General features: G+C 40.2%; 1 protein-coding gene across 6 annotated transcripts in view; it reads left to right on the top strand.

The window, feature by feature from the left end:
* Window positions 1–16,709, top strand: part of Ctnnd2 (catenin delta 2) — an 881,165-nt gene that overhangs the window by 728,287 nt on the left and 136,169 nt on the right. For all 6 annotated transcript variants that reach the window (XM_076551692.1, XM_076551693.1, XM_076551694.1 and 3 more), the window contains one exon: window positions 12,739–12,856. In XM_076551692.1, the coding sequence (XP_076407807.1) occupies window positions 12,739–12,856 (118 nt within the window). The remainder of the gene's footprint in view (window positions 1–12,738; window positions 12,857–16,709) is intronic.

The following is a 16,709-nucleotide window of genomic DNA, read 5'->3' as shown; positions in this document are numbered from 1 at the left end:
CAATATTTGGGGGAATATAATACCACAGTTGATTGGTGCTTTGAGGGTAGGTGGTATTTAATTTTGCATTTCTTTATACATAGTCTCAATATTTACCCTGATCTAAAGTGCAGCTGCCTGAGGTTCTCTTCTGTTCTCAAGGCTGTCTCATCAGTCTGCTGATGGTTTCTTTGGCTGTGCAGAAACTTTGTATTTTCACATAATCCCATTTCCCTGGGCTACTGAACTCTTAGTCACAAAGCTCTTGCCTGTGCCTGTATCTTGAAGTGTTTCTCCTCCTTTCCTCTAGCAGTTTCTTCATTTCAGCTTAAACCTGGGTCATCTATTCTTTTGGAATTGATTTTGTGTGTGTGTGTTTGTGTGTGCAGAATGAGAGATACAGATGTAACTTCACCCTCTGTAAGGGGTTATTCAGACCGCACTGTTTGGTTGAATAGGCTGTATTCTTCCCCCATGTATGTTTTCCACAGTTCTGTCAAACGTAAGGTGGCAAACGCTGTAGGGAGTTCTGTCTGCGTGTTCTCTTCTGTTCCGTTGGTCTGTGCACGAGTGTCCTTCTAGCACCGCCCTTGTCACAAGGGCTTCTGAGGCTAAGTATTGTGACCTCCAGCCCTCTTCTGTCGACCTCAGATTGCACTGGCTCTCTGTTGTCTTCTATATTTTCATGTCAATTTTAGGGGTTTTGGTTCTGTGAAAAATATCATTGAAATCTTGATAGGGATTGAAAAATTAGTAGACTAGGTCTGGAAGTACAGTCCCTTTTCACTTAATGAATTCTATCAATCCACTAGCATAGTGGGTGACTATATCATCTAACATATTTAATGTAGTTTTTCAATATTAAACTTTTCTTTGTAGAGGTATTTTACCCCCTTTGTTAGGTATAGTCCTAGTACTTTTTTTTTTTCAAGTGTTGTGAGTGAAGTATTCATTCCTAATTTTCTTAGCAGATTTGTTGTTGGTATATAGAAAAGCTATTGAGTTTTGCATGTTATTTTGGCTGTAACTACTCAAAGTATATACAAACATCTCAAAGTTTTCTGGTGGAGTCTGTAATTTCTATTAAGTATAGAATTGTGTAATCTAAAAAGAGGGAAAATTTAACTTCTTCCTTTTCTAGCTATAGCCATTTTTATTTTTCTCTTGTCTTATTTCCATGGTTGTGACTTCAAGCACTATATTGGGTAAGAGTGAAAATACCGGGCACCCTTGTCTTGTTCTAGACTTTAGAGGACATAGTGTTCTTAGTTTTTCTGCCTAGGTCAGTGTTATTGACAGGTTTGTTAGCTTCCACCTTTGTTATGTAGAGATATGAACTCATGTATTCTTTTTTTCAGGAATTTTATCATGACAGTATATTGAACTTTGAGGTGATTTCTGCCCTTAAGACAATTTATATGATATATTTATTGAATGATATGGTCAGTTGAACCAACACTGCATCCCTAAAATTAAACCAATTTGGTAACAATGTGTGATCCTCTAATGTTTTCTTGAATTGAGTTTGAAAGTATTTTGTTGTGAAATTTTACATCTGTGTTCATCAGGAAAATTTGCCTGGCGTTTCCTTCCTTGCTCCCTTTTTTTCTGTCCTCCCTTTCTTCTTCCCTCCCTTCCTTCCCTATTTTTTGTCTTTCCTTCCTTTCTTCTTGTTCTTGTGTTACATCTTTATCAGGTTTGGATATCATGATAATACTAACTTTGTAGAATGCATTTGGTGGTGTTCTTCCCTTTGTATTTTGTGAAAGAAGTATGGATGTGGATTGCTTCTTATGGGTGTGTTGAAATTTTCTATATATCCTTGTTTTAATTTTAGTAGATCATATAAGTTTAGAACTGTAATTTTTTGCTTCTAGATTTTCCAGATTTTCAAACAAAGGTTTTTTAAATGTTCTTAAATGAGCTAAATTCGAGTGGAGCCTATTGTAACAACTCTCTTTTTATTTTTAATTGTATTAATCTGGGTCTTTCAGTTTTGTTAATCTTCTCAAAGAACTATTTCTTTCTTGTATTGATTCTATGTATTTTTCTTTTAGTCTCTGTTCAATTACTTTGTGCCCTGGTATCTTTTGTTTCTTAATGCCTACCGCACTTGAATTTGCCTTCTTGTTTTTCTAATACTCTGAGGTACACCACTAGGTTATTTAGTTAAGATTTCCTATGACTTCCTTGGCTATATTCAATAAAATTATAAAATAAATGTCCCAAACCTAGAAAAGGAAATGAACAGCAAATAAAAGAAGCATAAAGAACCCCAAGTAGACATGACCAGCAAAGACTGTTTCAATGATATGTCAGAGTCAAGATGTCAGAACTACAGATCCAAAGGTTATGTTCAATTGTGCCATCATTTTTATATGATTATGAGAAGTATTTAGTCCCTTCTTTGACCTCCTTTCTTCAGTGACCCACTTTACCTTCTAAGTATATTGTTTAGTTTTCAGATACTTATGTTGTTTCCAAGGCTTCTCTTAGAGTGTTTCTAGTTTTATTTGACTGCTATTGGATGAGCTATAAGGAAGTATTTCAGCTTAGGCTTGTTTCACCTTGTTTTCTTGTTTTTGTATTTTTTTTTTTTTTTGGTAGTCATGAAAGCATGCTTTGTGGCCAATGATGTATGTGATGCATGTGTTCAAGTTTAGACAAAGTGCCACATACTGTTGAAAACAAAGTGCATCCCCTACCTCTTAGAGGTCAGAATCTGTTAAATCCAGTAGATCTGTGGCATGTTTAGCTCTGACTTTCTTTTCTAAGTTTTAGTTTGGAAACCTTCTAAATATGAGAGTAAGATATTGAAGTCTCCACATATCACTTCATCAAAAAAACATGAGATATTTTTGGTTTTTGCATTTTATTTTTTTAATGAAATTGGGAGCCACAAGATTTAGTGCATAAATATTTGCAGTAGAAATACCTTTTCAACGAGTTGTTCTCTTTATTAAAGTGTAATGGTCTTCTTCATCTCTTTCTAACTAGTTTTGTTTCAATGTCTATTTTATGAAATATAAGAATTGATGTGCCAACTTGTTTGCAGTCTGTTTGCCTGGGAGGTTATTTCCATCCACTGACTATCATGTTTTGGATGTTTTTACAATGTAAGAGTGTTTCTTGTAGACAGCAGATGGTTGGATCTTGATTTTTAATCTAGTCAGTAAGTATTGCTTAATTGGTGAATTGAGACCATTTGCATTTTAGATTGTTATTGAGAGGAGTTTGCTATTTACTGTGGTTCTGTTACCTGATGTACTGGTTGACTCAATTGTTGACATTTTCCTTCCTCTTCACCTATTAGTATTAGAAATTTAGTGATTTTGTGTATTGGACATGATTGATTCCTTCCCATCCTATCTCTGTTCACTTGTTGCTCTCGTGTAATATATTGCCTCCTATGTTCTCATGAGTGAAATGGACTTTCTTCCTGCTCCCTGTACATGATCCCTTTAAGAATTTTCTGAGAAGCTGGCTTGTTTGGCATGAATTGTCTTTAATTTGTGCTTATCTTTAAATGTTGATTTATTTTTACCAGTGTTAAAAGATAGGTAGTTATCTCGGTTAGCATTTGCTTCCAGGACTTGGCATATGATTCCTTGCTTTTAGGGTAGCGGACAAAAGTTATGATGTTATTCTTGCATTTCTACCTTTGCATATGAGAGTGAGCATTTTTCCTTGTAGCTTTTAATATTGTTGGTTTTTATTTTTGGTTCATTGACATTGATATACCATGGAAAGATTCTTCCCTTGTCTTTTTTACTTGGAATTGTTTATGCTTCATTTAGTTAGATATTTATTTCCCTGGGTATGGGAAATTTTCTGCTCTAATTTCACTGAATAAATTGTCTATGGCTTTTGACTTTATCTCAATTCCTTTTATTCTATGCTTCCTTATGTTTGTTTTCTTGAAGGTATCCCAGATTTCTTTGAAGCTTGGATCATATTTGTTATGTTTTTTTGGTGTATGTCTGAAATTCATTCTCACACTTGGTCTTGTCTGTTGATCATGCATTCTGCTGTGGGTTTTGTTTGAGTCTTTCATCTTCAAGAAGTTCTGTTTGGTTTGTTTTCAGTATTTCAGTTTTCTTGCTGATTTTTCCTCCATGATTTAAAATTTGTCCTTTAGTTCACTGACTATTTAATTGACTTTGGTAATAATCTTGTTTAGTTCCTATTTATATCCTTGCTTTATTCATCTACATATTAGATTCCTTTGTGTGTTCATTTATTCTTTAAAAAGTGGAACACTTGACTCTTGTTTTGACATTCCAGAAATCTCTGTGTCTTTCATTTCCATTATTGAGGAATGATGAGATTGTTGATATAATATGATGGGGCATTGTCTCATATTATTTCTCCAGTTTTACTGCCTTGTTTTATTTGTGTCTGTTGGAATGGATATGTCGGGGATGTGTATTCAAGTTTTGGTTTTTGCTTTTTCCCTTCACTCTTCCTTTGCTTGTTTTGTATTATCTGAATCTCCCTGGAGGGTTGTCATCATTAAGAGTAAGGTTTATTGCTGCTATTTACAGATGAGATAGCTGAAGTGTCCCCCGTCCCCCCTCCCCCCCCGCCTTGATTTACTGCCTGGTACACCTGTGTGGTACCTATGTCCCTAATAAGGTTCAGATACAGTGGGTTTGGAGGTACTGGTTGAGAGGAAAGTTTAGTTTGTACAGGTTTGTAAAGCTAAGGGCATCAATACTTAAGTAGTTAAATAAGGAAGAAATGGAAAGGGGGGAGTAAAGGTAACACATGAGTGACAATGACAATATGAGTTGGAGACATGAGATAGTAAAGAGGGTGTTATCGAAATAAAAGTTAAAATGTAGTATCTTAATAATTAAAACACAACTTATAAGCAATTAAGCAAAAACAGAAAAAACTAAACAGCATAAAAAGTTAATAGCATGAAATAGCAGATTTTATACCCTTATTATTTCTTCTTCACTAAGCTAGTATAGTTTCTCTCTACCTTGGATCATCATTTGTATTAATCTTTACATGTGGGTAGAAGGAAAGAGTTTAGTCAGTGTGCTCTTTCAAGCAAGGGTTTCTATATGTGTAGACTACTTCTGCCAGAATTTCTAGGCCAGAGGGCCTCTTCCCTCTGCATCTAGTGAATTAGTTATAGAATATTCCATAGGCATAGTCTCTCAAGGGAATTGGAAGTCTTGCCCCCTGAGTGCCATTGTATGCTGGCAGAGCACTCCAATAGGTTATACACATACTTCTAGAGATCACATGTAATTCACCCTGGCAATAGTGAGGGTGTGTAGGTGTGTGTGTGTGTGTTTCCCGGAGTGGGTGCTCATTTTCTTTGGTTGGTTGTCCCATATCTATGTTTTTTCCCGGTTACACTTTTCCTGCACATTCTCATGCTCACCCTGCTTTCATCTGTTCTTCGTGTTTGCTTTTCAGCAGCCTGAACCTTCACACCAAACAGAGCTGCTGTTGACACTTAGAGAGACTACATCTGATTCTTTGTCTTAGTCAGTGTCCCACTGATGAGAAGAGACACCATGACCATGACAATTCTAATAAAGGAAAGCATTTAATTGGAGCTGGTTTACGGTTCAGAGGTTTAGCCCATTGTCATCATGGTGGGAAGCATGCAGGCAGGCAGGCATGGTGCTAGAGAAGTAACTTGAGAGACTACATCTTGATCCATAGGCAGCAGGAAGAGATAGACACTGGGCCTGGCTTGAGCATTTGAAATCCCAAACCCCTCCCTTAGTGACATAATTCCTTCAACAAGACCACACCTACTCCAACAAGGTCACATATCCTGGTCCCTATTAAGTAGCACCATTCCCTAATGACCAAGCATCCAAGTACGTGATCCTATAAAGGCCATTCCTATTCATACCACCACATTCCTCAAACCCAACCTGGATTTAGAATAGCAATGCACTACTCAAAGTCACTTACTTTGATTTCTTCCTAGACTTGTAGGGAAGATGTATGACCTCAGTGAATGATAAATTTTTATACCTCTATCCATATAAAATTAAGAATATATTCATAAAAATCTAGTAAGATGATATAATTATAAAAAAATGGTATAATACTAATATTCAGAGACCCATTCCTGAATCCTGTAACTGAGCAACAGATGAGATCCAGGTCAGGAGTTGGTACACTGGCCCATGACCCAGTCGAGCCCATGACTTTGTCTATATAACAGACGTAAAAATGAGTTCTATGCTTTGAAAAGGTTGCTGAAAGAAGGAAGAAAAGAAGTAACAGAGTCCCTATATGACCTCAAAAGCTGAAGTATTTACTCTGTTCCTCTCCATGAGAAGTTTCTAACCCTTGGTTTTGACATTGATGGACAGAACTCTTTTAAGTATTTTTTCCCTGCAGTAAATACAAGTGTAGTTCATAGGCAAGTGGCCTAATGGGTATGATTTCCCATTCCTGTGTGTTTTCACATAATTTATGACAAATTCACTAGTCACTGAGTAGGTAATGATATCATCATCAAAAAAAATGTATATTTTACTTAACTTTCCCCTTGAAAATAAATTATGTCCAGTTATTTGCTGGTTGGCTACTCATGACTACTGGTATAATAACTATCTGTTGTGTTGGGGGACACTGTGCCCTATTGTGTTTGGAGTTGCCTGGTGAATATTGTTAAGTGTCTGTAAATCATGTCAATCATAGTTTATTCCATGGTCAAACAATCAGTATCTTCATGTGAACTCTTCTGTGGATTTCCTGCTGGGGCATAAACAGCAGTCCTTAGGCTGACAGGTATGTGTGCCATCCAGATAGAGGACCACACATAGAATCACTGGGGCAGGAAAGAACCTTGGGTTTGTGTTTATACCAAATTCCCAAAGTCAGACTCACTGGAGTAAGCAAGAGGTGAGTGTTGAGGAAGATCTTCAGGGGCTCCAGCTGTTAAAGGAAGGCCTCTGGCCTTCACACTGCCGAGCTTGTTGTGGGGCCTATTGTAGGGTGATTACCAGGGGCCAGGGCTACCTCCACTCAATAGATGCATGCTAGTGATTTCTTAACACTCACCCAGTTGTGATAACTTAAAGTATCCTGATACCCAGAAATTCTAAGACCACTGGTCTAGAAGCATAGGGGGCTGAAAGGAGTTGTGTGCTCTTGCACTGAGAATGTGGTCACTGGGCGAGTTCCAAGAATGTGATGTGCAGGGGCAGGCAAGGCACAAATGAGAGAAAGCTCTCACTTGTGTCCCAACCTCATGGGTGCCAGTTTAAACTTCAAGCATTGCAGCTGCTCTAAAGGAACCCTGGGGTGAGGCAGGAGGTAGTAGGAAGGTTAAGGGAATTACTGTGGTTTGCATTTGAAGTGTCCCCAAAATGCTAATTTGTTGAAGGCTTTGTCTCCAGCTACTGGCATTATTGAGCACTTATTGGGTGATTGGAATACGAATTTATCAGTGGATTAATCTCTTAAAATTTCATAGCTGAATGGGTCTGTTAGGAGGTAGGGTCTTGGTTGAGAAAGTGGGTCACTGGAAGGGGGATGTTTTGTAGGGGTATGTTTTGGTCCAGGACCCCTCTTCTCATGCCTGTTGTTTCCTAGATACCGGGAGGTAGGCAGCTTTTCTTTTTATATCCTTCTTCTGTGACATACTACCTCACCACAATCCTGAAAACAACAGAACCAGAGAACCCTGGACTGAAATCTATGAAACCATGAACAAGAATTAATCTGTTTCTTAAATAAGCTGTTTCTTAAGCTTGTCAAAGCAACAAAAAGCTAACTACGCTAACTAAGGCTTAGAAGATGGACACAGTATTGCTCTTGTCTAATCCTGGAAACTGTGATGGTCAGAGTTGATAGGTGAGTGGTAGAAAGGACATTCTAGATCAGTGGTCCTCACCTTCCTAGTGCTGCAACCCTTTAATATAGTTCCTCGTGTTGTGGTGACCCCAACTATAAAATTGTCTTTGTTGCTACACCATTAACTGTAATATTGCTACTGTTATGAATTGTAATATAAACATCTCATATGCAGGATAACTGATATGCAACCCCTGTGAAAAAACCAAAGGAACAGGTTAGGTGGGATGGAAAAGTTACAGACACCAAAGGGGGGGGGGAACACTTTCCATTTTGAGAGTGAAAACTCCTCCCCTAAGCCCCCAGGTTGTAGATTCATGTGAAACAAGAATGTCTGACAGTCTCCAGGCTGCAAAACAGAGCAGTTCTCTCCACCATGCATGCCCTCAGTCATCTAAACCACCAGAGGAAAGAAAGCACATCTGAAAGCAAACCCTATTGCTCTGTTGTTTCTCTGAAAACCGAGCTTTCTCTGTATAAGCCAGGTGGGGGGAATAGTGGCCCAATTCAAACTCAGCGAGCATCTGATATTTGTACATAAGCATGTTACAATAATCATCAGTGCATTAGAAGTATCCCCCAGGGGCTGGAGAGATGGCTCAGAGGTTAAGAGCACCGACTGCTCTTCCAGAGGTCCTGAGTTCAATTCCCAGCACCCACATGGTGGCTCACAACCACCTGTAATGAGATCTGGTGCCCTCTTCCGTATACATAATAAATAAATAAATATTTAAAAAAAAAAAAAAGTATCCCCCAACCTCCTGAATTCCGTTCTGAATGAAGAAATGAGCATACTTAAGTAGCCAACTTGCACTGAGCACCTACCACAAGCATATCAGGCACCCAGTGCTAGGTATGCACCGAGGATCACGTTTCAGCCCTCCAGAAGGGAACACTGTAAGATAAGGCCCCATTCTTAGGGATTCCCATATAAGATCAATGGGTGCTCAGCAGTGGCAGTTCAAAGAGCTAATGGAGTGCAGAGGAAGAGGCTAATTCCAACATTACATTCCTAAACCCATCCCTTGGCTTTCTATAGTTTGATCTCTCACATGCCGACTTTTTGTAGCAGACACATATATTATGTGAAATGATATTGCCATTCACATCTGGTCTAAGTCCCCTGTGGATCCTAGGAGAGCACTGTATGTTGAATTTAATTTAAACAGGTACAGTGAGTAATGGAGGATCAGAGGAAAATATCCAGTACCCTGAAGATGAGGAAAACGAAGCAGCTGTCTGGATGCAAAGAAATAAAAACTTGGTCTTTTAATCAGAAGACAGAGAAACAAATTATATCAATTTTTCATAGACAAAATAATCAAAAGAATGCCCTGAAATCTGAACCTCTTTAATAATATGCTGATAATTCAGCCAGGGTTATATAGATTATTTCTAGGGGGTTATTTAGATTATTTCTAGGGGCTAGATAGTACACATGTATTCAAGGATTTCACAAAGAAACTTTTAGGAATTTTTCCATGTTGTAGTTTTTTTCATATAATTTTGTCTGTTGTGCAATTTCTAGACAGCTTTAGGAATTGCCTACCCCATGATGGACAGAAAAATGCTTTAAGTACAGTGAGTATAAGGACTCCCTATGTTAGGCATTGGCTCATTGTCAAATGCTTAGCTAGGTCTATGATGAAAAGTAGCCACTTACTTGTTGTGGCTCATAACTAGCAAAACATTCATAGTCAAGAGGTAGGAACAGAGATTCAAACTGGGATAATGTGACACTTATGTCTTTATGGTGTCCTAGTGGTGTCTCTACATTTAAACCGTCAGCTGGCATGACTCCACTTTAATGATAATCAAAAGTCTTCAACAATAATAAATGCTGAGTGTCACAGTGGGAGAGTAAGCTTGTTTTTTAGGGAAGAGCAAGAGGCACATGATGGTCTGAACGTGAAATGTCTCTCATGGGGTCTGAACACTTGGTGCCCAGCCTGTGCTTGGCTAGCAAGGGTGGGTCACGGGGTGGAGATATGAGGATGGAGCCTGATATGGCTTCCAGTTCCTACTTTCTCCTTCCTGCTGTGACCACCATGTGAAATGTTCTGCCACAAGCCCTGCTGACTTAAACACTACTGTGCACACCCACCCCACTCTCACCCCAACCCCACCCTGAATGCAGTGACAGGCTGCATCTTCTTCCCTTATATGGTGAGAATGATAACTAAGACACTCTCCTTCACCTCACAGCAGAAACAAAGGCCATCCAAATAGGTGTTTACATATGCAAGAATAGTTTATTCAAAGTGTAAACCCAAATTCAAATGCATCTAGAAAACCGTCTCTAGAATAGAGATACTATACATGCTCTTACATCCATCTAAGGTGCACATAATGAGCCTCCTCATAGATGCAAACAATGTGTGTGTCTGTGTTAGTTTGTGTGTGTGTCAGAATGTCTGTGTATCTCTACATGTGTGTGTGTGTGTGTGTGTGTGTGTGTGTGTGTGTGTGTGTGTGAAAGCATATGTATGCGTGTGTGTCTTAGTCATTTCCCTTCTCTATTAAGGTGTTATTACCATTTATGTATTTATTTATTTAGAGACAGTGTCTTGCTCTATAGCCCTGGCTTACCTATAACAACCTTTGTAGACTAGGCTACCTTTGAATTCACAGAGTTCTACTGACCTCTGTCTCTTGGACACTAATACTAAAGACATGTGCCACCAAGCCTGACTAGTCTTCCTTATTTCTCAGTACCTTGCACATTTCAAAATAGGGACAAATTAATATCTTTTTGGAAGAGGCTGAACTCAAAAATCAAATAAAAACTAGGATAAAGAAAAATTTTGGAATTGGCAACATATAATGTTGGTGAAGTTTTTCATTCCTGCTGTTCTTGGGCTGGTTCTGTACATTTGTTAAATCCCAGTGAAATGAGGCTACTTGTCATGTCTTGTGAAAGGAGGCAGTTTACTACCATGATGAGCTTAAACAGAAAAAGGGCTGAGGTTATCAGTGAAGGGAGGAGACAGATGCTAGGGTATATATAAATCATCTCTAAGGAGTCTGTCTGGGTTCCCTAATTATTTGGGAAAACTTCCCCACCAAACAAAACTCACACACACATTGCTACCCAACATTCTTCTTGCCAAGAAAGAATAACTGAAATTTTTGACAAGCTTCCTGAATGTCTTCAAAGTTCAACCTGGTGGAAATCATTCCTAGGTGGCATGCTCTATAACATTCGGTTATAATTGCCCTTCTAGATTGGAACAATATTACCATGCCTCTCACAAGTTCTTTCTAACAGCAAGTTACCTCCTCCTCCTACTTCATCCCCACCAGATACAATCTCAGAAACAAAGGTTAGAATTTACAAGAACTCACATTAAAATGTTTTTAATATTTACCTAGTCATCTCATCTAAGCACCTAAAATCTTCTATTTATATTTTAAGATCAATAAAAAATCCTATTTAAATTGAATAACCTTTCATAGTGTTATATTAATGTACTGATGGATCCTATTTTAACCCATCCTATAAAACATTTAGATATCAAAGTAAATAGTTAGGATCAGTAGCCTTTAACAGAATTACGCCTGTTTTCTTTTCATTAAAAGAAAATCCTAACAAAACCAATTACCCAGATTCTCAGTCAGCCCTGTAGAGCTCAAGTTTCCTTCTTCCATTGACTTACATTCCATTGCATCCCCTTCAGTGACTCTCAGAACCTCCAGGGGAGGCGAGGGGCCTGGGTGCAGGAAGTGTCCGCTCCTTCATCTTCTAACAGTTCAGCGCCAGCAAAGAAAACTGGGAGTGAAATGAGAAAGCACCTTGTCAGCCAAGGTGATGGGATGAAGTCACCCTTTCTGCCTTTACTCCAGACCCTGCCCCAATGCACAGATTCTTGTAGTCAGCCTCTGTGGCTCCCAACAATCAGCAAAGAGCACTGCTCCTGCAATAAATCCATCTATGGAGTTCGAGTTCAGATACCATGTTCTGTATTATCCAGGAGGCGAATGTTATCTACCTCCACCCAAGCTTTTAGAATCAGACTCCAGAGTAGAGTGTAACTCCATTCTAGCTGCCTTCAAGGTCATCATCAGGATTCCCAAATTTGAGGACCATTGCAATATCTCATTCTCTTCCCCCCATTTCCCTTGTGCTCTCAAATGCTTCCAATCTTGTTGTGCCATCTACCGATTCACCTCTTCCAGTGTTCCTCTTCTTTCTGTATTGTCCATGGCCATTGCAAATAAATAAATAAATAAACATCTAAATCATAAATATAAATAGAAGAACATTTTTAGGTAACAGAATAAATAAACAGCACTCCCAAAGATTCTAATATCATGCTAGGGATTCTTCATCTACTCAGACATCACATGTCTTTTGTAGAGCTACAAGAGTGTCTGTCTGCTTAACCATGTGAAGTATTACAATAGGATCCTTCTGTTGCCTTTAGCTCAGGATATGCAACACGGGAAAGAGTGTGGTGTACCTCCTTCCTATGGGCTGTGTCAGAGACATCCCAACGACACAAAAAAGTTTGTCCCTAGAATGAATTCCTACCAGTATGCTTCTGACAGGGCTGTGGAAGGTATATGTTTAAGGCATATACCTTCCACAGGTCTTGCTGTGAAAATACTTGAGATTTCTTAAAGAATGTTCAAAAACTTCTGATTCCCTCTTCAATTGTAAATAAGGTGAACCTCCCAAGTTTCTAGAAGTCTCTAGTTCTCAAGAGTCCCAGGACTCCAACATATTATGTTGCATTCTCTCTTTAACAAGTTGCAGTAGATGCTTATGAATCAGCTCCAAGATGTGTCTGTTGAAGCCATGTCTATTTGCTAAAGCTACAGTCTCATTAAACACTGTAAAAAGGAAAAGAACTTCCTTCTGAAAGGGTTGTCTCTTGGTGGCCACAGTGAAGGTCACTGACATGTCCCTTTGCTTTTCAGGAATGTAAGTTCAGCTGGAGAGGAGGCCCGCCGGAGGATGCGGGAGTGTGACGGGCTCACGGATGCCTTGCTGTATGTGATTCAGTCTGCGCTGGGGAGCAGTGAGATCGATAGCAAGGTTGGTGCTGTTTGCATAGATCCAGATTCTTAATGATTAAAGGTACTCCAGAGATGAAGCAAGGGCTGGCAGCCGTGCGAAGCTATTACAGTATTTCATAACTTATGTTCTGAGCCCTCTCCTGATATAACTACAACAATGATCTAACATCTAAAGGGATGCTCACTCTAGCTTAGAACCAGCATTTGAAAATTGCTGTTTTTGAGAATTCAGGAAGTTAAAGTGACATCTAGATTGTTGTTAGTAAATCAAACCATGGGCTAAACTTTCACACATCTGAGCCTCCAGCCTGCACTTTTAAAAAAAATAATTATCCAATTTTGAAGATGAAGATGTTGAAATTTGAATAATTATAAATTCTTATAAATTAAATTTTGATAACTAATTATTTAATTATACTAAGGGCTGTTTTTTTAAGTACTTGCAAAACCTTTTTTAATTTTTCAAAAAACATTCAATTAAAGCTTCCAGCATGCTATGTCTCAATGTCACTGCACGGTGTTAGTTCACAAACTCAAAGGAGAATTAGTTATTAGGTGGGCTTTTCCAGTATTGGAGATACTTTGTTTTGTCTCTATTAAATTCATCATTCACAACAGTTAGAAAGTTGTGATCTTGTAGTATCCTGATATGTAGCTATATGTCAACATTTACTTTTAAAAATAAGGCATGTGACAAACGTCATTCTTTAATGAGGACTTCTCCACAGCTACTGTTACAGGCATTTGGAACAGAACAAGCCTTTGTTGTGAGAGTCTGTGCACTGGGCTGGTTGTGCACCCTCTCCGGCCTCTGTCTACCCACTGGATGCCAGCAGCTTTCCCCATGCCCATCACCACCATGGCACAGTTGACCCGAAAACGCAGTTCTCAACTCAAGGGCATAAGACAGAGTTTATCATGGAGCCAGATTCTAGTGGCCATAGATTAGGGCGTTTCTAAAGTAGAAATAGAACACAGGAAATTGTAAATCGGGGCTTTTAAAATGCATTGGTGGGGACATGAGAGAAGTGGGTTATAATAAAATGGAAAGAACTGTTGTTTCCGGCCTTCAGCCTTGTTGGACAGCACTCAGCCCTTTCATTGGTAGAAAACTAGAGTTCTGCGAATACATTCCAAAAGGAGGCCTGGCTAAGAACAGGATGTTAGGTCTGATTGTAGGAGAGGCCAAGAAGGTAAAGCGGGATTATGGAGTAAGCTAAAGATTACCCATACGAAGTTGTGATTAGACTCTGGGTCTGTAACCTTCCAAACGCTCCACAGTCCCTGAAGTTTCAGTCAGTCTGTCCCTGCAGCCATATTCTCATATTGGGGAATTCTCATCCATAGGACCAAACAACAGTGTCTCCAGACATAGAGCATGCCCTGTGAGGAGTCTAGCTGCCACCGCTTTGACCCCATGGTTCCCGGTACTAACTCTTCGTCAGTTGCTTTTGGAACAACTGGTAAAGACACCTGCTAGGACCCCATTACCACCCTCCAGCTATGAATACCCAGCCCTGGCCTCAAGTATTTGTCCATTTAAAAGGGAATCATGAAATCCAATGAGATTGTGGATTAAAGCCCAGCCTGAGTAGATGGAGGTTTGAAATGGACAACCTAGGAGGTGTGCCTAAGGCAGTGTAGTTGTAAAGTCAGATGGAGAACAAATAAGGGGTTCGGTTCGGTTGGCATTCGCCTACAGTGCCCACAGGAGGCCCTGTGTTCAAGCCCCGGCACCACATAAGCTGCGTGAGGCAGCACCCACCTGAATGCCAGCACTTGGGAAGTGAAGGCTGGAAGGTCAGAAGTTCATGCTCATCCTCAGCTACAGTGAATTCAGTGTGAGCCTGGGCTAAGGAAACCTTGTGTCCAAAAATAAAAGACAGCAACAAAGAACAATCCCTTGGGGGCTGGAGCAGCGGCTCAGCGGTCAAGAGCACTCTCCACTCTTGCAGAGGACCTGAGCTCAGTTTCCAGATCCCACTCTGCAGCTAATAACAGTCTGTAGCTCCAGTCCCAGGGGTCCAATGGCCTCTTCTGGCTTTTGTCAGCATCAGGCCCTACACGTGCGCAGCACACGTACTTACGTGGAATGAAACAATCATGCACATAAAATAAATATAAATCTTAAATAATAGTTCAGGATGCTTAGCCATTAATTGGCTTTATGGGTGAATTAACGTAACCCTTCCTAACTTTGACTATACATGAGACAGTGTTACCGATATCTGAGCCTGTCACCCTGAAGAGTTGGGTTTGAGGTGTCTTGCAGGACACTGGCTCCACCCAGTGGTAAACACCACTGTCCTCCCATCACTGATACCCACCAGGCCTAAAGCCAGTGCTACAGCACTAACTTCAAGCATGGGGTGTTATATAATAAAGACTTAAGCCTCCCTCTTCTGTGAAGTCCCTTGATAACCATTGTAGACCTATTAATACGGTTGACAAGAAAATTAAATCCCTAAACTGGTGACCAGTCAAGAAATCTTGAGTATTTACAGGAGCCTGTTAGTGTAATAGACACACGAGTTATGGAAGAGCTCCTGTAGATAGTTCACTGCCACAGCAATGCTGAGCATTTTAACTGAGCATTCACAGTATCCAAAGGCAGAGGATACATGGAGATGCTAAGTCTGTGAGTCTGCTGGATCCAAGACAGCTTTCCCACTGTCTGGACCTTGCAGATGAATCAAATGAAGCCACTGCCTCATGTCTCTGCCAAGCTCCCCTGCTCCCATCTCTGGAGGTTGTAGGCAGTTTTCAGGCACAGGGCTTGGGCACCACCATGTTCTGTGGCATAAGCATCATTGTCTGACTGTTTGGAGGAGCAGACTCCTAATCCATTTGGGAGACCAACGAGATGATCTGTTTTAATATCCATGTATTTTTCTAAAAGATGAAGTTGAAGTGGAGGGTTTCTCTAGACTGGAGTGAGAAGACTTGAGTATCCCTGATAAGTAGGGCATGTGTTGAGCTGGGCATCAGAACAGGGCCAGCGTCCAATGCCCTCTCCATCCCCTGCTCACTAGAGCACTGTACACAAGTGTTCTTGACGTGTGACAGGAAGGACTGTCTTAACCGCATGCCCTGACTATTGAAGGGCTCCATCCAGTGTGATAAATTACTCCACCAGGCTTTGCTGGCTGGATCGTACTGTTGACTTTTAACGTATTATTATTGCACCATAATTTTCCACTCAGCCCTCAGTTTGGCTGCTTCTGAGCTTTCACAATGACAAGTTAGAGGGGAAACATGAGTGCACATTGTCTTTAAGGCCAAAGAAGTTAATGAATAAGAGCCTGGATTCCATGCAAGCTCGTGGCTCTGCTCCTATAATTGGGACCGTTTATTGAATGGCTAACATATGGTGGAGCCGTCCACAGATGACTCCCAAATTAGCCTGTTCTAATAGAAAATAAGGAGTCAAAATGACCCTGGTGACCAAGAAGAACACTAAAAAGTGCTGTTGACAGTAATGGATGTCACAAACCTAGCCACCAGACGCCGCGTGTCTTCTGCCGGTGTCCCTGCTCTTCCTTCTCTTCTTTTCCACGCTCTCTTTAGAGGAATGCTCTTGAACTGGGAACCTACCTAACCCAACCAGACTACCCAACTCCAGGAAGCTTCATAAGAGGTGCAGTTTTCTTCTCCGGGTCCCTCCTTCCTACCCTCCCTGTAACACAGATTTTAAAAGGTCTTATTAATAAAAACAAACCCGGAGCCAGGTATTGGGGTGAACGCTGAAAGATCAGAGAAACTGAACCATCCACAGCTAACCTCACCTCGCCAGTTCCTCAGCTGATCCTGTTTCCTCAGACTGGAAGCCTTTCAGTCCTCATCTGGAGTCAACCTCAGCTGAACTGCTGCTA

This window comes from Peromyscus maniculatus, chromosome 15, assembly GCF_049852395.1.
Source record: "Peromyscus maniculatus bairdii isolate BWxNUB_F1_BW_parent chromosome 15, HU_Pman_BW_mat_3.1, whole genome shotgun sequence".
Lineage (NCBI taxonomy): Eukaryota > Metazoa > Chordata > Mammalia > Rodentia > Cricetidae > Peromyscus > Peromyscus maniculatus.
The sequence above is the reverse complement of the archived record's forward strand: the minus strand, read 5'-3'. Positions and strand labels throughout refer to the sequence as shown.